A 23,915-nucleotide genomic window follows, 5' to 3' on the forward strand; every position below is an offset into this window, starting at 1 on the left:
GGTACTACCACTGCAAAGCACAAAGAACATCTGATTGAGAAAAACATTTTAAGTGTCATGGTCAACATCTTCACTTTCCATCAAGGTATAAGATACTGGGTATCTATGTGAACTAGCTCAAAATGACAATTGTCACTTGATTTTTTTTTAAGATTTTCTTCTTGTTACTTTGGGTAACAAGAAGTCAAAGTTAAAATGTGACCTAGTTGAGCATATAACAGTGTTTCTAGACAGAGTAACTATTTCCAGTTTTAATCCATCATCTTGATATAAAGTAGAACTACCTGTTAAATTCTTACTTTTGTTGTCAACGAGGAGACTGTACTCTTTGGCTTTAAAAGTATTGAAGTGGTTTTATTCTGCAGATGTAGGGTCAGTGGAGAAAAAAAAAATTCTTAGTGTCTTTTCTCACACTGTTCTGCTTGCTAAGACTAGAATTTACAAACCTTTGAAGACTATGAAGCAGGTGTTTTCAGCCACACCTTCAAGATCTGCAGACCCAGAACATAAATCCCAGAGTCAGTTCCATGTCTGGATGAGATTTTCAGTCCTCAGTCTTTAGACATATTTGCTACTTGATTTATCAGTTTTCTCCATTCAATGATAAATCTTACCTATAGCTCACTAGAAGCAGCTGGAATCAATTAGCAAAGACTTGAAATATATTAGAAATAGAGTACAATAGATCACTATGACATCTTAAAATAAACAAAAACAAAAGCAGCAAAAAAATCACCTGAGGCATTTCCTTTGTGCTGAATCACAGTTTGAGATTCTCTTTTGCTTGTTCATCTGCCAGGCCTATCCTCTTTTCTTTTTGTAGTCACAGCATATTTTACCTGGTAGCCAGAACATATAATTCAGCGGACTGTGTCGCAGTTATACTTCTTCACCTTGACACACCTGCTGCAGCCTGGTTTCCCTAGGAAATCTTTATATAATGTCTGGGTGCTGAAGTTTCCAAGTTATCAGTAAAAGGCTGCTTGTAGCACTCAGCTGCTTGTCAGTTTATCCAGATTCTTGGCAATATCTTGGCATCTATTTCTGAACTGATTGTATTACTGCAATAGAGGTACTTTCTTTCAGGTCATATGTTGTGATGGTTAGAGCAATGTAAAAACACTCTTTCCAGTACGCTGTGGTAGTATAACATATAAAGACACATAATTTGTTTTTAAATAGAAGAAAAGCAGAATAGACTGTGTTTATGTAGAGACAACTTGGATTTTTTTTCCAAACAAGTTTGTGTTATAAGCACATTAACTCTCATTTCGGTGCTTCTCTGTAATTTGACTGCAGGCATCTGCAGAGAAGGCAATTTGTCTGTGACTTAACTGTGAAGAAATGTGTTTATATCAGTATTGGGGTGAGTGAGACACTTCCTAATAGAGTGTTTTATATTCTCATCATAGATTTTCTAACAGTCACATGGAAATAAGTTTTGTCTGTACTTTTTGCACATTTGTCATTCAGATCTTTAAATTTAGAAGTTCCATTACAATGACATCTGTCTCAGCACCAATGAATCTAGCTGCATGCTTTTGAACAGGAAAGAAAACCCGACTGATTTCCTGTGGTCAGAAAAAAAAGTTCATTACAATGTCTGGTGGACATGAGCCAGTAATGTGCCATTGCAGCAAAAGTGGCTGACGAGGAGTTTTGTGAGCAGACTGAGGGAATTGATCCTGCCCCCATACTCAGCACTGGTGAGGCCATACCTGGAAAACACTGGGTGCAGTTCTGCACTTCCCAGTACAGGAGAGCTACTGAGCTGCTGGATGAAGTCCAGCAAAGGGACACCAAGATAATTAAGGAGCTTCAGTATATCACATTTGAGGAAAGGCAAAGTGAGCTTGAAGAAGGCTCAGGGAAACATTAATATAAGAAAATACCTGAAGGGAGAATGCAAAGATACAGGCACTTTTTAGTGGTGCCCAGTGACAGAGCCAGAGGCAATGGAAGCAAACTCAAAGACAGGAGGTTCCCTCGGAGCATCAAAAAACACTTCTTCACCATGAGGGTGACTGAGCAGTGTTGCAAATTACCCAGAGAGGTGGAGTCTCGCTCCGTGGAGATACTCAAACACTGGAACTTGTCCTGGGCTGTAGGTGTCCCTGCTTCAGCAGGAGGTTGGCCCAGGTAACCTTCAGAGATTGCTTCCAATCTCAGTCACAGAATCACAGAATATTCTGAGCTGGAAGGAATCCACATGGAGCATGAGTCCATCTCTTAAGTGAATGGCCAATATAGGGATTAAACCCACAACCTTGGCATTATTAACACCATATTGTAACCAGCCATCCTGGAATCATGTGATTATAAGTCCATACAATACTTATATGTAATTTGCATATTTTCTGTGTATATACGCATATTATTTGGGGTCCATTACATAGAAATAAGTAGTTAATAATTGTATAGTAAAATAATGTGGCAGCAAGCTTTAGAGTAACAATTCTAACAGTCTCAGAGATGTGGACACAATTTAAATGGGAAATCAGCCCTCATCCCTCTTCTAAAGACTCACTCAAACTGTTAAAAGTCAGCAAATTCAGGATACTTCAGCAGATTCACTAAATGATTCTTACTTTTAATATAAAATCATTATGGTGTTGTATGAACAAGTAGTTTTCATTTAAGCATATGGCCTGATGAAGTGTTTTGAGGACTTTGCCCATGAGACATTGTTTTACAGGCAGATACGCGGTAGTTTTTCTTTTGAATTAGTCTGCCATCTGTCAGCTTTATACCCTGTTGAATCTGAACATTATCCGTGGTTGAAATATACAGAATGGGAGGGGGTTTTGGATAAAAATGTTATTAAGAACATCTAATGAGAACCCAGAAAATGATAAACTTGTTTCTTTGAAGGACTGAGTACCCAAGAGAAGTTATGGCAGAAGTTGTATGACAAGCATAGCAACTAGTTGCTGATACCATGGCCTGGTATTCCCAAAGTAATGCTAATGTTAAGCCAGTGTCATGGCTCTGTTAGTTACTGACCTAATATATATCCTAAATTGAACATGCATTAGCCACAGACAGACAGAGACTATCTATATAGAGACCATATACACCATGCATTTATCCACATGCTTACATACACAGAATTAAATAAACATGTTTTTCTATTTTTGTTCATTGCTTACTCTGATGCACTCATTTATATGCACACCTTATTCCTTTAATGGAAAATGATCTGTTACTCTTCCTGTCAGCATGCCTGAGTCAAAATAAGAATTGTGAGAGCCTTTGGTTGAAGTGACTGTTAGCATTCTCTTACCTGGTAGAGCTGGTCTAATAGAAAAATAGGCACAGCTTGATCACTGTGTGTCATCTATGCATTTTAAAAAGTGTTTCTATGCAGTGTGTAAAATAGCTAGATCAGATTAAGGGAATTTTGACAAAAGCATCTTGAAATGTTTTAAGATTAAGATTTAAATAGCTTTCTACATATGAATTAATTTTAAGAGTATATTAATTTTCTTATTTACAGAAATATTTGGGCTTGAAGTTTACAGTAGAAAGAAATTTTGTAGAGGAGAAGTCTTTTAATGATTGATTCACAGAAAACTGCTTGATATTTACTGCCTTTCCTTCTCTGCATTTTTCATAATTTGAAATACCTAGGTAACTATTGCTTCCCTAAAATAAACAAAGGAATCTGATAAAAACAAGCTAGAGATGAATATGAAAAACACAACTTTTCAACTGGAATCTTAAAAAAATATGACTTGTTTTTTAAACTTTCCTCTTAATATGTAACACATTCTTATTAAAAATGTTGTTTTTACCAATAATAATTGTATTTATCTAGTAGAACTTGAGTGCACTTACAGTTAATCTCTCATTCAGGGTTAGGAGAGTGGGTCCATTGAATTAATTATTTCTCATAATAACTAGTTCAAAAAGGGTATATCATACATAGTGTATTTAGAAATATGGGGTTTATAATTAATTATTTACTTTTGGTGGTAGATTTCACATTCTTTAGAAATATTATATTTAGCACACAAATAATTTCTCAGGTAAAGAGATTTATGTAAGAAATTTTGAATTTTGAGTTTCATTTCCTTGCGGAGTCAAAGCAGCTTTACAAACTAAGCGGCTGAGGAATCATCTTTTGAAATCACGAGGACAGTTACTTAAATAGATCTGGTTATTGATGTAATGAGGCTTTTCATTTCAAATATGTGGTATTTTTAGATTGCTGTTGCAAAAATAAATTATGGAATTATGACATTCCTAACCATAACCCAATGACCAAAGGTGGGCTATTGTTGAAAGAGCACATTCATTAATACTTGCACAGCCATTTTGTGGCTTTTGATTTACAATCAGCTTTAGGCATGCCAGTTATAAATGGTAGGTTGAAAAGACGAACCTGTATGATTCAAGTACTGCCCAATAGGAACTTTTATATTCTTCTTAACTTTAGGAGTTAATATTTTTTCCAATGTAGTTCTGTACATTCTTCTCCACTTTCCTCTGAAAATCTATATTGAGAAGAGAGAATTGCTGTTTTTAATGTTTTGGGGTTTTTTTCTGTAGTTGAAATACATAGAAAATAATTATTATAATTTTGGTAGTGTTTTGTTTGTTTTATTAAAAGGTGGTAGTTTCTGGCTCTGTGCTTGGAGTTTTGTGCTAATAATCTTACATATTTTCTACAATAACTTTCAGTTTTGAATTTTGAAAGAAAGGCTCTTTTCTTCCTGATCAGGAAGACTTAAAGTGTAATGCAGCTGTATCTCACCAAGTCACTCCAGACTGGTGACACTCTTGTGTACAGTTCAGTGAGAAGCTTGTACTGGATAGAAAATAAAGGACCTTTTCCATGACGTTTTTGCACTCCCAATGAAAACCTGTTTAAAGGTTAATGCCTCTTCTCACCCTTTCTCTCTTTATTGAAGAAATTAGAGAATGACATTATGTCTGAAGCATACATGGGCTATTATTAACACTTCCATCAAAGATTATACAATCATTAAATAATGTTTAGATCAGTTTCATGAAAATTTCACTATGCAGGCTGATCTTTCTGTGTGGGAAAATAACACTGGTCATTGAGGCATTATAGAACAAAAAGAAACTGTTGCCAAAATAGATGTTTTTAAAAAATTAGCCTGCTCCATGAGAATCAAGTGTCTTCTGCAGCACCTGCTGAGGCAGTCGTAGGCAAGTGATGCTGTCCAGTTACCCAAAACAAACAGGAAGGGCACCTACTCTGGCAGCCTGCAGCTGTGAGTTTGTCCACATTCCCTGTGGAAAAACGTTCATTGCTTTTATTCAGGAAATACTTTTGGTGCCTGTCACACCGTATTAGAAATGGCGAGAAGTACGCACTGACCCTCTTAGCTGCACTGTCCAAGAGAGCAAAGTTTATTTTTCTTGTTCTTCTTTTATAGACATGTTTGAGAAGGTGCAAGAGGCAAAACTCTCATTGGTCATTAAAGCAACACATCACCATCATTGGTTAATTGGAACACCACCCCTTGACTGTTTCCTAAACAACACCTGCAAAGATTGTTGTCCTTTACCAAGGACTGTTTGGATTCTTTCTCATGCTTTCTCAGGCCAGAGTGAGAAGCCTGTGTGACTTAGTCTCACACAGGATCTGTTCCCTGCTTGCTTTTTGCATTTAGTATCCACAGGTGCCTACTTGCAGTTTCAGTTTGAGACTTAGAATTTGGATGCATCAAAACAGTTCCTCTTTTGGGTACCTGGTTTGAATCTCTGATGTGTTTGCTCATGAGGTGGGCCCAGCCTCTTCTTCAAGGTGTAGAGTGATCATGCAGTAGGCAACAGGCAAAAGGTGAAACACGAGAAACTCTTAGATTCTTGGAAAACCATTTTCACCATAGGGCTGGTTTCACCATATGGTTTTGCTGTATGGGAACAGACGTCCAGGAGGCATGTAGAATCTGCATACACGAAAATGCTCAAAGCCCACCTGGCCAAGGACCTGAGCAGCCTGCTTTGGCTGGACATGTGTTGAATAGGGTGTTTCCAAATGGCCTTCAAGCACCCCCTCAGTGTATTTTGTCCTACAGTTCTGAGCTATGTGTGCAAGGTGCATTACTTGAATGTGTTGTGTATTACATGTCAAGGAAGTCTGTGGAAGGGATGCCAGCACAAAGTACATTGTACAGAATTTCATTGTACAGAATTACTTATTAGGCCACTTTTAGAGATAAGTGACATAAAACTCCAGCATGTTATGCAATATGCGTAGCCTCAGTAGAGAACATCTTTAGTATTTACCTTGTGTTCTCCATAAAAGAGCAATACCTTTCTATGGCTAATCCAAGCTGCAGTTGATTGAGTTAGATTTCTCCTGCTGGGATAATTGGACACTGTTTCAGAAAAGCCTGAGAATTCCTTGAGGCCTGTAACACAAGTTACCATACAGAGTTCCCAGTGTGCTGTCCTCTAAACACACAGTGCTCTGTGAAGAGTGCTCCAGTCATCCAGAATGATCAGAGTAACCCCGCATGTAAATGTGACCTTCTCCCTGCCTCACAGAGCCGCTGTGTCTGGGGCTGACTGTCACAGAAACACTTCCTTTCATTTGATTTGGGTTTCTAGCTCTTGAAAACAAGCAAGAAATATGAAATTTCTCCTCCTTCTTCTCCATTCAAACCATTTTATTCCTTCTGGCTTTCTTTGAGATAATGTTCTGTGAACTGGTTTTGTGAGAGAAGAACTGCTGGTGTGGTCTGAAATGTAAAGTGGCACTTATGTAAGAGCTAGAAACCCAGAGTGATTTAATTATGTGCAAATGCAACTTTTTCTTCTTTTTTTTTTTTTTTTTTAGAAATTATGCTAACACTGTTTTGTAAGCTTTTTGGTAAATAATTGGATTCTTGGTATGTTGGTCTTCAACATACTCCTAGTAGAGAGTTAATAAAAATCTGAATTAAAAAGCATATGTGCATGTAATTTTTAAACAGTTCTTAATATGAATCATTGACTCATAAAGAATGGTGGCTGTAGTTAGTATACTGAATATTCTGGTGCTTAATTAATTTGATTTTAAGTTTCCAGTTTATTCGTTTGTTATAGCATTTAAAAACATCTTGGCTTACTTCTCATTTTCCTTAATGGAACTAAGTTGTTGAGCTGTAAGCTGCATTACTTTCTTAACAGCATATTTAAAATGATTCTGTTATCCATGGCTGGTCAAATTGGCACATCCTTGAAATAAAATGAAATGTAATTCATTATTGTATTCACTATTGGAATTTTTCCCAACTATTTCTGGAAGGAGTGTAAATCCAGAGATTAGGAGAGGAACATTAATCACATTATTTCATTATTGTTTTTTCTTAATTCATCGGAGAATTAACAGTAAGAGACCAAAATTGCAAATATTGCAGCTGCATAAAATGGATTCATTCAATAATTTTTAAGTAACCCTGATGGTAAATGGGTCACTTTTTCCCCTGGTTCCCAGGTATTTGGAAAATCAAAACACAGGAAACAAGACAACATAAGTTGAGCTAAAAAATAGCCCAGCATCTGTGTTATGATGTTAAAATTGTTATTTCTTCTCTCTTTTTGTGAATTTCCACCACCTCCCATAAATTACAAACAGCACCTTTTAAGCATCTCAACATTTCGTATCGGATATGGATGGATCTGTGTTGTAATCTGAATTATATTATGGTTCTTGAAAATTTCTGGGTCACTCACATGACTAGCACAGGTGGTTAGTACTCAAATTATTTTGAAAATCTAACAAAAACTGAGCAAGAGAAAATTACAAAAGTTGTTGAACAAACCACAAACAATGATTGCAGTAGTAATATTTTTCAGACTGATAATTTACTTCTTAGATGCTACTTAGTTTTGAATTTTAACCATATACTATGGGCTAGTTTTTCACAAAGGAAAAAGTAAAAATACTTTTGGCAATGAACAGTCAACAAGTTATCTGTAAAAATGAAAGGCCTGAGCACCTTCTGGTTTACAGAAATCAAGTGTTATTCTGATGTCCATGTGACCTGGCTGTACTTGGTCAATTTCTTCCTGCAGTCTGTCTTGGGGCTTTTTTTAGATATATGATGAAGTTTAAATTAGTCCTTAAAGACTTATAAAAGACTGTATTGTGCATATATACATAAATCAATGTATAAGGATAACAAATATTCCTGCAGTGCAGATTTTACAAAAATCACCCATCACACTTTTAACCAATTGATTGGATTATGAAGGAGGAAAACATCAATTAAAAATAAAGAAGTTACAGAGTATAAGATGCAATCCATAAGAAGCCCAAAACATAGTATGTAGCATTCTGATATCAAATGTTTCTGTGTCATTTGAGGACAGATCATGAAAGCTTCCTTTTCATTCTTTCTTTGCAGAACAATAGATGGTAGTGTTAAACTTGCACATGAGTTCTATGCTTATAAATCATGTCATTTTTAGTCTCATGCTTCAGTCTGTTAGGGAGCTGATGCAGTAGTGTCATATGTGGTCAAGGATACTTGTTTGATAAGCACTTGCTATGCATACACATTACATTCGCAGGTCTTCCAAAATCTTAATTTTAAAACTGATTTTAATCTTTTATCCTTCTGGCCTTCTTCGCTATCACTAACGGTGATAACACTTATGGATATCCCTGTTAGTCATATCATTATTCCATACAGACTTTTGCAGTATATAGGGTAGAGAGGGCCTGCTGTACATACCAAGAGCCTAACTAACACTTTTTTCTTATACACTTACATTTAATGTAGGAGGATGAGGTAATGAGGTGCTGCAGTAATATTATTTCTTCCTCTGGTTAAGTGATTAATTTTTCTTTTTCTAGATTCATAGAGTGAAATATAAATTCATATACTTTGCTATACTTTTTTAAGCATTTAGTTCATTCCAAAGTGAGAACTGTCCTATATTAGTATGACCTTTTGAGAGATCTCATAGGAGTAGTATTGATCAGTGACACAAGTTTTAGAAATAATGCACAGAAGCAGCCAGAATCTCAGCTGAAGTCTGTATAAATCTCATCTGTCTTTCAGTTGGAATGATGCTGATGTTGCAATACTTATGCAAAATGGGAAAGAACTTGGCTGCTTTCATATCTCTAAATTTAGTGTGTGGGTGGTCCAGAACAGTGAGGAGTTTATAACATCTCTATGTATTAATAAATCCATTTCGTGTGTGAACCTCTGTAAACCTTTCGTCATCCATTAAAAATGTGGCTCTGCTGTTGACAATAAGTCTCAGTAAAAACTGAAAAAGAAAGACTTATGGAAGACCTAGTACACTTATTTCCTGTAACATGCAAGACAGTGTAATTACGGGTCATTTGCCTGGTTTCTTTGGTAATTAAGATTTTTAATTGTGTCTAGTTCCAGGGAATTAGTTAAGCTTTTTATTATGCATATTGACTTCCATAATCATCGGCTCGTCTCATACAGTAAGCTTAGTGACACCATGGAAGTCAATTAGGTCTTTCAAGGCAGAGCAGTGAAGTACATTCTTTTGTATGAGCTGGATCAGAAAAGGTTTCTGAAAGGCCTTGGTAATGCTCTTCTGTGCAACATTTAAGCTTATTCTTCAAAAACCAAAGCCTGTCAGAGTTTCATTTATTGTCCTCAGAGTGCTTAAGATCATGAACTAAGCTATTGTTAAGAACAAAACCTATAGGCAGAGCCATGCTTCCATTCTAATAGCAATTGCACTAAGCTTTCCAGGATCATCTGGTTACATATTTGTAGTTAGTAGTAGTGATAATTATCAATATTTGAAAGTATCACATTGTTCAAATTGGAATGCAGTGACTGTATGAAGGAAATGAGCACAGAAGAGATTGGTGTGATTTCTTTGGCTCACTAAAAATCATTAATTAAGTTTTACTTTATTACATGCAAGGTAGAAAGAACCTTTTAATTTTCACTTGACAGACTCCAAGTTGTTGCTGACATGTTGAAAGGCAAGGATCAATATTTTAAAAAGAAAGGAAATCAGGAGAGGGTTCTTTCAGTTTTCCCTTTCCACAATCTCTGATAGATGGGTCATAAATGTCTACCTATATATAGGGTAGACATTTAATACATCTTGCAAAATTTTTTTCTTTGAATGTAATAAAGGTTTTGCAAGTTCCAACTTGGTTCCCATAAGCACAGCCAGAACAGTGTGCAGCCCTTATGTTCTGCAGTGAAATAGTTGTGTGTTTGAGAACCTAAAAAGTACAGTATGATATTGTATGTTCATAGAATCATAGACCATTCTAAGTTGGAAAGGAATCACAAGAATCATCAAAGTTCAGCTCCTGGCCCTGCACAGGGTGGCCTCAGGAATCACACCATGTGCCTGAGAGCATTGATCAGTAGATGTGAGGAAAATTGCCCTAACCAGCCCAACATCTGTTTTCAATTACTAAAATTACTTGTGGCAGTGATTTTGGCATTAGTAGTAGTAGCAGTGCTAATAATATTGATAATAAATGCAGTATGAATTGGAGAAGTGTTAGAAACCATGTGTCCATATAGATCAGAATTTTTCTGGTCCTTGGATGCCAAAAGTTGGTTTGGGTTATCCATGACCAAAAATTCAAATTGAATTTGCAGGTCATGGACAGGAAGAGACAGGAAGAGTTGCTTCCTTATATAAATTCAGGAATGAGTTCTAGAAACATTACCCTTCATTATATAAAACTTCATACAATATAATTGTTATATATTTATCTTATTTGTTTATTATTCAATATTCTGACTTTAAATTACAAAATCCACATTAATAATGTATGATTGTTTTCAACAACTTTGCTTCCAAACTGCAGTCTGGAATGATTGTGACTATTGTAAGGCATGACAGTTCTGACTAAACTCTCTCTTCTGTAAATGAAACCTTCCAATATAATTGCTTGTTTTAGTTCTCATTATTCCTTTGGAAGAATTAATCAAATATAATACAACTTTGACAGCACTCTTCTGAAAAGTAGTGTCTATCTCCACTCATGCAAAGTCTTACTGTTGGCCTAGGTAGTTTAGTGTTCCCCATAACTTGTGTATGTAGGAAATGCTGTACGTGTGAGTGAAAGCAGTGCTTTTGCCATTTTGCAGGTTGTAAAGTTGGTTTGGAAAAGTTAAATTGCCTGCTTATAAAGGTATTTAGGCACTTGCTTAATTTTACTTTAAGCTTGCGATTAGACACATCCCTATAAAAGCACTCAGGAACATCTGGATAACCAGTTTCTGGGATTTAAGTAAGTGTATTGATGTTTTTTGAATTGAAATTAATTAAAGGTTAATTACCATGCAGATGTTCAAACTGAGAGTTTTGCTCTTGTTCTAATTAGGGATGTCTAAGCCAAGAACAAAATTTAGTTTTCCTACGAAGTTTCATTCAGGATCATTTTGTCTTTTGAAACAAGCTATTAGAACTCCATTGTAACACTAATTTTTTTCCCTCACCTACTTTTTTCTCAGTGTCTTGTGTTTGAAGATTCACCACAGGGAGTCAAAGGAGCCCTGGCAGCGGGAATGCAAGTGGTTATGATTCCAGATGAAAGATTAAATCCAGATCTTAAAAAGGAGGCAACACTGGTGCTGAAGTCCATGGAAGATTTCCAACCAGAACTGTTTGGTTTACCAGCATATGATTGATGCCTAATACCTATGAACATGATCTTGACTGGAGATAAATTAAAAGTGAAATGAAATTTTATTTTGGTATATGATTGTTTTTCATCTTTTATTCTCTTCCTCAAAACTATAGCACAAAAATCCTGTTAACAGTCAGTCTTTTACACATTGCCTTGGATAAACTGTCTGGAATGTTTATGATTTGTCCTTTTAATAAATACTAAATTAAAGCAGCATCTTTCTGTTAAGTGAATCCAGCCTTGTTCATAATGTTTTCTGGAAATATTATGGAACTATTTAGACAATTTATTGTGATTGCATTGGAAGCTTCTTGTTCTGTTTCCACTTGAATTACTTACTGTTTACATCTTAATCAGAAATCTTTTCTGGATTGCCTTTTATCCCATTAAAATGTTTTTGACACTATTATTGCTGTCAATGTGTTTATCCTTTTCCTTATCTCATTGATGCCTTGGAGTGGCTACTTAGAACAGAGGCTAGACAAAGTTAAGAGAATAAAGTGGGTGTTTATTAAAGGCTTTCAAACCTTGGGCAGTCTAAAGCCTCCTATAGGCTGCACCCAAGATGAATGGCAATCATGAGTTTTTCAGACAGACATAAGTTTGGTCTCTTTGCATATCAGGAGAGAGCTGTCCAATTACAACTTCAGGTAATGAAGTCATATTCCCCCAGCTCACTCTCCCCCCACAATTCACTTTTGTTTATACTTTTCGGTGGGTGTGGCTGTAAGGTGTCCTTGGGTTCCAGGCCCAGAGGAATTGTTTTGTTTGACCACACTACTGCTAAATACTTAAGTTAAATACTAAAGACAGTATTTAACACTTTTATATGAAGTTTAGAGATATGCACTAATGCATCACAGGATTTGAAAAATATAAAGGCTAAAATCTTAAGGCATCACCATACTTGCCCATCTATTCCACTTGTATTGTGTTGTCTTTTTTCCTTTTTTCTCCCCTTCTTTGCAACAGGGATTCTGTTGTACTTTCTGTGTTTTTTTGTTTTCTTCTAAGAGATTGAATGAGATGACTTCCAGACATTCCTTAAAATCCTCATTATTTTGTAATTCTGTCATTATCTTTTCTGATATTTTGATTGCCTGCTAGGAGGTATACAAGAATCATCTTAGAATTCAGCCAAAATGCTGTATCTTGTTTCTTTAATTTCCTTATATCCTTCTTATAGTCCCTTCTCTTTCATTTTTGTGAAATAAGTGTGTCCTGTCTCTGTGCTTCAATTCTGATAAAGTTATGGCCCTAACTTCTTTATAGAAATAGCTTTCTGTAGGCTGTTCTAATTTCCATTCTTACCTTGTCCTTGAGCCCTTGCTTTTCACCAATTTTCCTACAAAGAGTTTTGCAATATGTTTTAAAGTGCAGAAACTGCAGATTTGGTTTAGATAAAAAGTTAAAATTTATTTTTCTGGCTACCATAATTTCCAGTAAATGTTTATATTGTCAGCTGTCCTTCTTACTTCTGTGTCTTTCTGGTATCTTGTCAGTACAAGGGTAACGGTCTCTTTATAAAATGCTAGATACATGGACAGGTTTTGGTGGAGTCCACAATTGCACGTGTGACATGATGGTCTTACCTTGTCTAAAGAAAATTATGGTATTTATGTAGCTTTATGGCAGTTTTATAAAATGAATTGTATTCAGCACTTAAATCCCTACATTTCTAATGAGTATCCATGAGGTATTTCACACTCTTGGTAAAATACCAAACTGTGAAGACAAGAGGCCTGAAATATTGTAAATCAGATAATTTCCATGTATTATGAGAAGGCTGCTCTGACCTTGGGTTTTTTAATATGTGTTTATATATGATCTTTGTCACAAAAACATTTTCTAGTCATTACTGGTGTTTAACTTTTAGATTTAAGGGTGTTTTGTCAGGAACAGAATTCATGAATTATAGACCCTTCAGTATTAATGGTAAATTTCTTTAGATTTTCTTCCTTCTGTATTTATAAAAACCTCAAAAAATACATCTTTTATGTTGACTGTTCTTATTTTATTTTATAATAGTCTGTTTATACCTCAAGAACTTAAGGACATTTTATTCTATACGGTCAGTCATATATGACCTAGATTATACCAGAACCTTTTTTACATAGAGTATAATGCTTACATAGAGTATGTATATAGTACATGCTCTAGTATATATACTTGTACAGTATTTGCAGTTAAATGCTTTCCATTCTAAGGATCTGGAGACATTTTTTCAAAATAGAGTAAATATTGAGTCCGTGTAAGTATTCTCCATATTACGTTGTTACTTTTGGCCAAAGGTATTGCAGTCATAACTGTTTGTATAGTGACAACAACCTGTCCCATCCAACCTGAACTCCATTTCTGGTCTTCCCAGACAAGATAACAGAACTATTGCTGTATAATTCCTCCTTTGACATATGTTACATAGCACAGAGTTTTACTGTAGAGCAATAATTCTGAGCTTTCAAGTGTAAAACAGGTTCCTGTTGGGATCCCCTTCATTCATAATTACTGAATTTCAACAAGGAAGTTACTATGTGGAAGAAGCTTTAATAAGCTGTAATTAGTAACTTCTTCAAAGTTTTGCATGTATTTAATTTAACTGGTGAGTTTTGCAAAAAGATAGAAGTGAGATGTCTCATTTATACTTTACTTTGAAGGAATTGTCATCAAAGTAATGAATTTTGTTTTTAAAGATGTAGGTGCAATAAATATATCACTGATAAAATAGAATTACTTCACCATGACCCCCTTGGTAAGATCAGCATAGTTCTAATTTAATAGCCTTATCTTTATGAAAATTAATAATCAGGAAAATACTGCTCCTTGCCTCATCAGCAAATCTTATTGCATACAATTATTTTTCCATTTATTTAGTATCCCATCTGACAGTTGTCAGTGAAATTATGCCCCTAAACTGAAATCTGTGAACCTGTGCCATATGTCATAACCTTCCCATCATTCTGGTAAAATTTATTACATTTATTTATTCCATTCTTCTTTTTCAGCTTGTTGTTCACCAACTTCCTGGTCCTGTGCTGAACCATTTACTGTTACTGAAGTAATTTTGACTGTTGTTGTTAGCTTTTCTCTTAACTGAATGAGAAATCAAAACAGCACACAAAATTAAATCCTTCTTCTACAGTAGACCTAAAAATCCTGTCATCTCCATTATATACAAGGGAGATATTCATGTCACCAGTAGATGACTGCAGCCTGTCTGATTAACCATGTACCGAGTATCAACATATGTTTGTATATATTTCTTTACCCAGTTTTTGGTTGGATTTGTGGCTCTGTAGCTCGATCATCTCAACAACATCTGTTCAGAAAAGAAAAAAAGAAAAAAAGGATTAAAAACTTGGATACCCTCCCTTCCTTCCATCTGCTGCTTTCCAGATGAAGTCCTGTTCTGACTGAACTGAGAAAAATGCATACCAGATCCTGGCTACAGATCATGAGAACATGTGAGCAATCAGGACATTTGAATGTTCCATCTGTGTTTTTAGAAGAGGACTGCTAAAAACTAATCAAAAAAGTCTATCCTCTAGCTCAGCAAGCAGACTTCAATTCCAGCAAATAGTTAACACATGCTTAATTCATTTTTATTAAGCAAAGAACAAGCACCAACTTAATTTTAAGGATGCATTTAATTTTATTTGGCTTAATATAGAACATGTGCTTCAGGCATATTCTGAGAAGGATACCAACCTCCAGAAAATAAAGGCAAAAATTCATGACCAAGTTTTTGCCACTGGAAAATAGGATCAGCACAGCAAGATGGAACTAAATTCAGTCATGAAAATAAGTTAAAAAAAAAAAAAAAGAAAAGAAAATAGACAGGTTTGTGATGTACAAACTATTGTACTGGAACTTTAAACTCCTTTCTACCTCACAAGTGAATTAGGATTTACATTTTACTGAAACTTCAGTGGGATTAATTTTGGTAGAATTTCCAGGTTTCAAAGATCTACATAAATGGGGTTTCATTGACTATATTCAAATAAAAATTCATTGCCTTGGAACAGGATTAATTTTAAAATGCAGTCTGACTTCCATGAAGCTTGGCATTTGCCTTCTACAAATAAAGATCAGAAAAAGCTCAGATAGTCATTCCTCATTTGGATTAGATGCCTTTCTAAAGAATGCTATACTTAAACCAAAGAAACCTCTGCCCAGAATTGTTCATGTTGCATATATTCCAAGAAATGTCTTCAGTAGAATCCAAATTAGAAAAAAAATTGCAAGAAAAATCATAGTAAGAAAAAATGCAGTTATTTTCTATTACTTTAAAATTCATATGTGGCTTTAACAAATAGAGAATGAAACTTGAAATTTGCTGTTTTCTTGCTAGATACTGGTTATCCATACAGATTTATTTTTTTTTTAATCTAGATAAATATAGACCAAAAACACTAGCTAGGCAGGAAATTCCACAATTCCACTGGCCATATCAAAAATTTGTTACTAATTTTTTAATATTAGAATAATATTAAGCTGTTAAAAATATAGCAACCCTTTTTTTTTTTTCCCAATTCCAATTAAATTGTTTCCATGCATTTGTTCCTAATTTAAGTTTGTATCTTTGCTAAATTTACTGTGTTTTGGCACTGAGAAGGTAGGACTGCTTTTTTGTCAAACTAATGGAAATAAAGGGAAATAGTGGTATGGAGGAAAAGGAGTTCTCTCAGAACAGTTCTCTGTCCCAAGGGAAACATGACTGTCATCAACACTTTATGTTAACCTTCCCTTTGGCCAACAAATCTAGGTTGTGGATCTAATTGCCTCATTATGATGAAGGGCAGAAGAAGGGCCAGGACTCAAACTAATAAGCTCAAATTAAAGCCCCTTCCTAGAGCCAAGGAAGCCAAATTCAGCAGGAGGGCTCACTGCATGTGCCAATGGCTGTGTTTACATACCAGGTAGCTCAGTGTAAAAAAATATATATGTATATACTAGAGGGCAAGGGGCAGCATGAGAAAGTCTGTTGGTCTCTGCTCTTTAGCCCTTTGATTTATGGCTCTAAGCCATCATATTCAGAATGTTAGGTGCTGGCTCACTCTGGTGATTAAAACAACTTCAGCAGAGAGAGAGAACATTCCAGCTCTCGCTTCTCTCTTTGTGGCTCTTTCCCCAGAATATCTGCAATATGAAACTGGAACATGAAATAAAACATTAACACGATCATTATTAATATCCAAAGTTCCTGTGATTTAAAAAGTAGCAGAGAGGGCATTATTTAGTAGAAGAGAACAGAATGGTAGAAGAAGGGAGCTGGAAACCAGTACTTGACCCGTGGTATAAACCATCCAGGACCTAGCACTCCAATGAAATAAAAGAAGAGAAACAGTAAAGTTGTCTTTAGAAAAGCTGTAAAAGCAGTAATTATGACGGGAAAATTTTTTTGCATTAAAAGAAGAAAAACTCAACTCAAAAACATATATGAAGGCACTCTGTTATAAAGCACAGGTTTCTATAGATAAGAGTCAGCCCCTATGGCAACTAGAGCAATTTGCCCATAGAAGGGGATATTGATTTTGACTGCATTTCATCCATGCTATCGTGGTTATTTGAGTAAAGTGTATTATGCTGGTTATATATACTATATATATATATATGCTGGCTATTATACTGACTACTCTTTGACAGACAGTAACTTTTCCTCATTTAGAGAACTTCAGAAGCTGGATAACTGAAGTTAATTAAGTTTCCTGTAAATTTGACAAAGCAGTTTCCACTGAATCATCTCAATGTCTTGCTAGTAATTTAGTTAATTACTTCTACCTACATACCTAGAGTGTGGGCAATGTGTCTAATGACAGTATCCAATCCAAATCACTGTATGGCTGCAGGTAAAACTGCTATCTTACACTCCAATGTGATAAAATTAAAAACATTAGGAATTTAAAAATAGAGGTTCTTTGTCCATATAAACCTCTTACTTTTTGTGAAAAGAAAATGTTTAGTAGGAGATCACACAGATCAACAACTTATAGAAAAATACACTTGCCACCAGCTCTTCACAGAATGATGCAGCTTATTTGGGGAAGAATGTTTATATGGTATTTCTACAAAATAGTTTAAATCCCAATTACATTTTCCAAAGGCAGTGTAGGTTGAAATATGTAGGAGAGAGAGGAAGACAAACACAGATAATAATTCTGAGCCTCCTCTGTTTCATGCCTGAGACCATGAAAATGAGACTAGTTGTTCTAGCTGTTAAAGAAACAAATTCAGAAATGCACAAGTTTTATCTCTGTTTTCAGTTTTTTCTATTGCACATGAACTCTAGAGGTAAACAAAAATTTGTGAAGTTAGGCTTAACTTGCAGAAAAATCTCTGTACTCTTTGCCAGAAATGCAGAGAAGTGACTTTGTGATATACCAGAACAGCCACTGTTCTCAGTGGTTATCTCAGCTGCTGCTGCTCATGCTCCAGAGTTAATCAGCTGAGACACGGTCAAGCACTGGACCCTGGTAGTTGCACTGAAGAAAGAGAAAGTAACTGCTACACTAGGGATTTTTTTTTCTTTTTCAGAAAATGCTGAAAGACATTCAGTAGTGCTGCACCTTGGGAAGTGTCTTTTTGCTGTAGCAGAATGTAATTTCAGCAAACAGTAGATTTGTCACATAGAAATATTTCAAGTATTTAACTTGCTGCAGAATATGTGCAGAGACATGGATATCATAAGCCGCTTTTAAGTAGGGAGAGAAGAGTTTTCATTACAGTAACAAAAAATGGGGAGGAAGAGGGAGCATGAGAAAAACAGTGTTAATGCTTGCTGAAACAGCATCTTGATTTAAAATTGTGAAGACTATGCAAAATGTATTGAATCTTTTTATTACTATGTCCTCAGTCTTGGATATAATCCAGAACTGCTACATTTTATGTGAAAAATTGGAAAGGTGATTAAGGCAAAATGGATTTCCTGGAGGCCTATGACTGCAGCCTTCTAAACTGATCCATTATAGCCCTCAATATTGTTCTTATTTCAGATGGCTGAATCTGAAACGTTGCAAAACCCACAGCATTCAGACCAAATAGATTAGGCAACTGATTTTATGTTTTTTAGTGAAATCTGAGACAGAAAAATAAGGTGGATTTTTCTCCTCTTTCAAGCAAATCTTACTAATTTATTAATCACGTAATTCCATCCTGTCATATTTCCTTAACCTATGTTATGTAACTCTTAGTAATGATTTTATCAATGTTATGGAGCACATATGTGTCTGAAGTCCTCTTTGAAATGAATTTTTTGGTCTGAAGCGTCCTAAACCCTTTCTATGTGTCCTAAATACATTCCAATTATCAAATAATTGTTATTTTTTTTGGTTGTAGGAACTTGGTTTGTGAAATTATCTAAAGGGCACAGGTCCTTTCAGTTCTGACTTTCTAGCGAAGACTCAAATGTATCAGGAACGGTTTGCAAATGTCTTCTGGAACAAAGGACTTTTTGACATCTACATGAAAGGACCTGGTGCACAGCTGTCATCTGTGCTCATCTCAACTCCAATTCTGTATTTGATAGGAAATTAATACACTTTATAACCTCAGGAAAGAGTTCTATGTCCTTAGTGAAGTTCACACCTTAACTTCTGAAATTTTGCTGAGAGGAAGGGGAAGAGGGAGGGAGGGAGTGAGGGAGGGAGGGAAGATCATGTGTTAAGAACAGTTTCCTGGCACCATCAATAAGACAAGAAAACAAACAGTAACAGCAACAATATTAATAGCAAATGGTATAAGAAAAGGAATTATTCACACAGAAAAACTTCCTGATCATAGACAATATTGGATGTCTCCCTCTGCCACATTTTCTGCAAGAAAAGCCTTCTCTCCAGAAGGGAAAATCCCTTCTTCCTGCCCCCAGCAATAATATAAGGTGGATCTCAGCCATGCCCCCTTCTGACTACTGCAAAAATTAACCCTGTCTTGTTTGGAACCAGGACAGAATAGACTTATTTTCTCAGATGTGCTGTTTCTAAGCCTTGCTAAGGACAAATTACTGTTAGAGACTAGAAAAACATCTGGCTTTAGGAGGGTTGTGTTTCACTGGAAGACTTCCATTAGTTCTGTGCACTGAATTTGTTCTATAGCTAAATATCTAGTCCACTTTGTGCCATCAGCACAAACTTTGCTAGGCAAAGTTCATCAGCAATTAATTGATGTGAAAAAATCTCTAGAAATCTAAAAAAATATTTCAGACTATAATGATTTATAACAAATTATCATAGCATCTTCCTGCCTGTTTTGGTATCAGTGATAAGACTAAAAGTGCGCCACACACATTTTTTGTTTGACTAGGATGGCTGGAATGAAGGAAAAATGTCTCTCATGAGAGGCATGGGTAATTGCAGCTCATGAAATCCTGTGTTAAATGAGCTATACATCACACAAGTATAGACAGGCAATCTCCTTTTAGCCCATCTCTCTCTCTCCCCTGTTACCTTCCTCTCCCCATCCCCCTGCCAGGTGTAAACATTTGAGCTTAGGGTGTGCTTCAAGTTAAATGCAAGGATTTATAATATATATTTAAATTCATAACAATAGATCAATATGTTTGGCAAGATTGAGCACTATAGTTCATATGAGTTCATCTTTGAAGATAAGAACTCATCAGCATGTATGGTGTTAATACTGGTGATTAAATACCATCTTCCCTGCTGGGTTTCATGGCTGAGGTGTCATTCTTGGTATGGCATTTTTAAGTTCTGTTAGGTTTATATAAAAAGAAGTAAGATAAATGCTCTCTTCAAGTGTATGGCTAAACATCTGAATTAATGTCATTTGCCTTGATAACCAAAAAAATTCAACTGTTCTTGCCAAATTAATTTTATTTTAATAGTTGAGGTTTGTACCCATAGAAAAATCAAAAATTTGTTGTTCTTATCTGTTTTGTTCAGTAACTTTTCTCCTTAAAAGATATCCAAAGAAATGTCTGATAAAATTTTATATAATCTATTCAAAACCAAAAAGTCCAAGAATTCTGAGTTCCAATGGTTGTTTGCACTTACTAATTATACAGACTCCTCGTCTTTGATACCAGACTCTGACCTAAAAGATACCCAGGGAAAACACAAGCTACTTCAAATATGAAGAGGGAGAATGTGCATTCTACTAATTAAATGAAAAACAACCTCAGATTTATTTGTCAAAAGATAAAATTTATCACCTCATCAAAGATTTTTATGGGGAAATACCACCTAGATCTTTGTTTTACAGTGAATCTTGTCCTCATGTTTCTCATTTAACAGCCCAGCATGCTGGTACAGTTATCACTAGTGATTTGAACAAAATTCCCTTTTGATATTGAATATTAAAGCTAATTCACTGGGATTCCTTAAATGCAAAGCCAACCCATTGCATGGACCACGTTTACCATGTACATTCTGGACAAATAACTAAACTATTGTAAGCTAGGAGAGCTTCTATGACATAAAGTATCTGACATTAATCATGTTATCCCAAGGGAAAGATAGGAGAAAGTTATCAATGACCATGAGCAAAATGTGCATATGATCAGTGATCATGTGATTGCTGCAGAGGGGCCAGATGACAATTCAGACCTCACTGAATCCCCTTTGGTGTCAGGAGCCACCTTCAGTGCCCCAAGCACCTTGCACCAGGAATGCAGAACTGTCTGTGTATTCAAAACACCTGGAGTGAGAATGATCACCATTGCAAAGCCTTACCCCTTTCTAAAATCCAGCACAGAGCTGAGAGGTCTTCGATTATTGTTCACTAATGATAGGATGATATACTTCCCCCAGCCCATATTGGAGGGGTTTTTTGGAAGTGCATGCAAACCAGTTGAGTTATTCAATTCCTTTAGTTGTCTGATTGCACAGCTGATTACAGACATAAACAATCAGCAGACGTGAGCTTTGCAGATGGAATTAATCACAAAACACAAACAAAAAAAGTATAATTGTGATAAGTTAAAAACTTACAAGCAGAGCATAAACAGCATTTGAAATATTGAAAAAGTATCAGTGATTCATTTCAGCTTTTTAAGGGAAATTTGGTTTTATATTATTATATTGTATTTTAAGTAAAGGGTTTGCAATTATTTTTAAAAGACCACTGGTGTCAGAAACATTTTACCCATAACTCCACAACTTAATGACCATTGAAAAGAAAAAGCCACATGTACCAAAATGTGGTATTTTGCCTATTTAATTTTACAATTATGTCTGCACATTTTACAAATAAAAAATTCTGTTTAGAATCTAAAATTTAGAGAAAATAAAGTAAAACAAACCTGCAATAGAAAAAAAAAAAAAAAAAAGGACCCTAAATAGAATACACATAAAGCCCTAGCTGTCCATTCTATCTACAAAGAGAGGAGACTGTACTTTTATCCCTTTTACTCTTTTTCCCTCATTCTCTTTTATCCCTTCAAATATGGAGCTTAATAAATCAGGATAACTAAGTGAACTCCCTCTGATCAGCACAGTAAGAAGTTAGCATCTCAGAATTATAAACAAGTATTACAGACTGAGAAAAAAACACAACACTTTTCCTCCATTAAGCCAGAGTAAGTGGAAGCAACGTTTTTGATCTATCCTTCCACACTGTGAATGGGTGGAATGGTTACATCAGGTCTAAGGTGTATGGAATAGGGTTAAGACATCCAGCAAGTAGATTTTGTTGAGGTTGTTGATTCTGCTTCTTTTTTACTTTCATTCTAGTCACCAATTATCATGTAAAAGTGAAGACATAGTAAAATGTAAAATGTAATTGCAACCCTTCAGCTGCTTAGTGAAATTAATACCTCTGTGACTTTTCCAGCTATGCGTTTTCTGTGGGTTAATCTGACTGTAGAGCATCAGGAGGCCTCCTGGGAATTCTCCTATCCATGCCCATCATGGCAAAGCTATTTCAACACACAGTCCTAAGTTATGGACTCAAATCTTCCAGGGTAGTAAAGAAACAAGGAAAATATGTGGTTAGTTTTTCTGTTTGGGGCATGGCTTGTCTGTGTTTGAGAATGGAATAAAATAAAATATGATGAAACCACAATCAGTGAGCAAAGTAAAAGGTTTCCTTCAGTACCTCTGTTCTCTTTGGGGAAACATCCAGATAATATACTCCCTTCATAGTACATGATAAAAAAATTTTCCATTACAAAAGTTACTCTGAAGGATGTTAAACTCTCCCTCTCCCTCTCCCTCTCCCTCTCCCTCTCCCTTGGATGTACAATCAGCATGTCTATGTAATTTGCATCAAAGAATTATAACAGAAGTGTCAGAGGAGTTCTCTACACTGTCAAGGTTGATTTTCAAAATTATTGAAATGTGGAGGATGTTCAGGAAACATCTGGAACAAAAATTAATGTTGTGCCAATATATAGAAAAGACGAAATAGAATAACCTATTTAGTATAAACTTGTCATAATAAAATCAGACTTAGAAAAAAAAGTAATTCCTAGTATGGGACTGGGGATAGAATTAGAGGAAACTGAGAAGTTATATTTGCATTCTAACAGAAGTTATAGTGGTACAGGAATTACAGGGTGAAATACAGTTGCTGGTCCCTGGATGGAACGCAGCTGGCACACTCAAAAGCTATTCCATGATGATTCCTCAAACCCACAATCTGCATCCATAGCAGCTGCTCAGGGGGATAGAATGGGGAGGGGAGCAGAGTGGAGACACTGTGGCCAGGCTCTGTTGAAATCCTTGCAGGGAGGGGAACTCAGGGGTGCTTTGCAGCTGAGAAACAGCCCAGCACCTTCAGCCAGGGCAGACAGGGGAGATGTCCTGTGGTGAGCCTGCAGCTGTGGTAAAATTGCTCAACTCCAATGAGCTTGGTTTGTTGTAACCTAAATGTAACATCAAGACACACCTCCATCCCAAAGTTACCCCTATCCAGAGTATGACCACCCCTCCCTGGGCACATGCTCTACATTTTATTGACTGTATCTTTAAGATAAAAGTGAGACAATTTAGCACAAATCAGTGACAAAAAGTAACAAAAGTGACCAGACTCACTTAAGTGCCACCTAAAAATAGTCCTTTTTCACAGAATGAACTGTCCTGGTAAGCCACAGCTTGGAAACACTTGGATCATATGGGATGGGTCCACAGAAAATGAGTTTCTGGTGCAGAAGCAAACACATTGGTTTGGAGTTTTTAAATCTTGCAGACAGGAGGCATGCCCCCTGTTCCAACCAACAGTGATCGTGCCTGCAGACCTCACGTGCACACCACATTGTTCAGTACATTGTTGTTCAGTAAACCTCCAGTTGCAAACGTAATGCAGACAGACACACAGAGCCCTCACACAAACACAGGCAGTGCCA

General features: G+C 35.9%; 1 protein-coding gene across 1 annotated transcript in view; it reads left to right on the top strand.

Annotated features, from left to right (window-relative positions):
* The window catches only part of PUDP (pseudouridine 5'-phosphatase), a 68,489-nt gene extending 56,463 nt beyond the window's left edge, over nucleotides 1-12,026 (top strand). Inside the window, exon 4 of the mRNA XM_015627802.3 lies at nucleotides 11,445-12,026. Coding sequence (XP_015483288.1) covers nucleotides 11,445-11,621 — 177 coding nt within the window. The 3' untranslated portion in view covers nucleotides 11,622-12,026. The remainder of the gene's footprint in view (nucleotides 1-11,444) is intronic.
* Nucleotides 12,027-23,915: the final 11,889 nt, after the last annotated feature.

Source organism: Parus major, chromosome 1 (assembly GCF_001522545.3).
Source record: "Parus major isolate Abel chromosome 1, Parus_major1.1, whole genome shotgun sequence".
Taxonomy (NCBI): Eukaryota; Metazoa; Chordata; class Aves; order Passeriformes; family Paridae; genus Parus; species Parus major.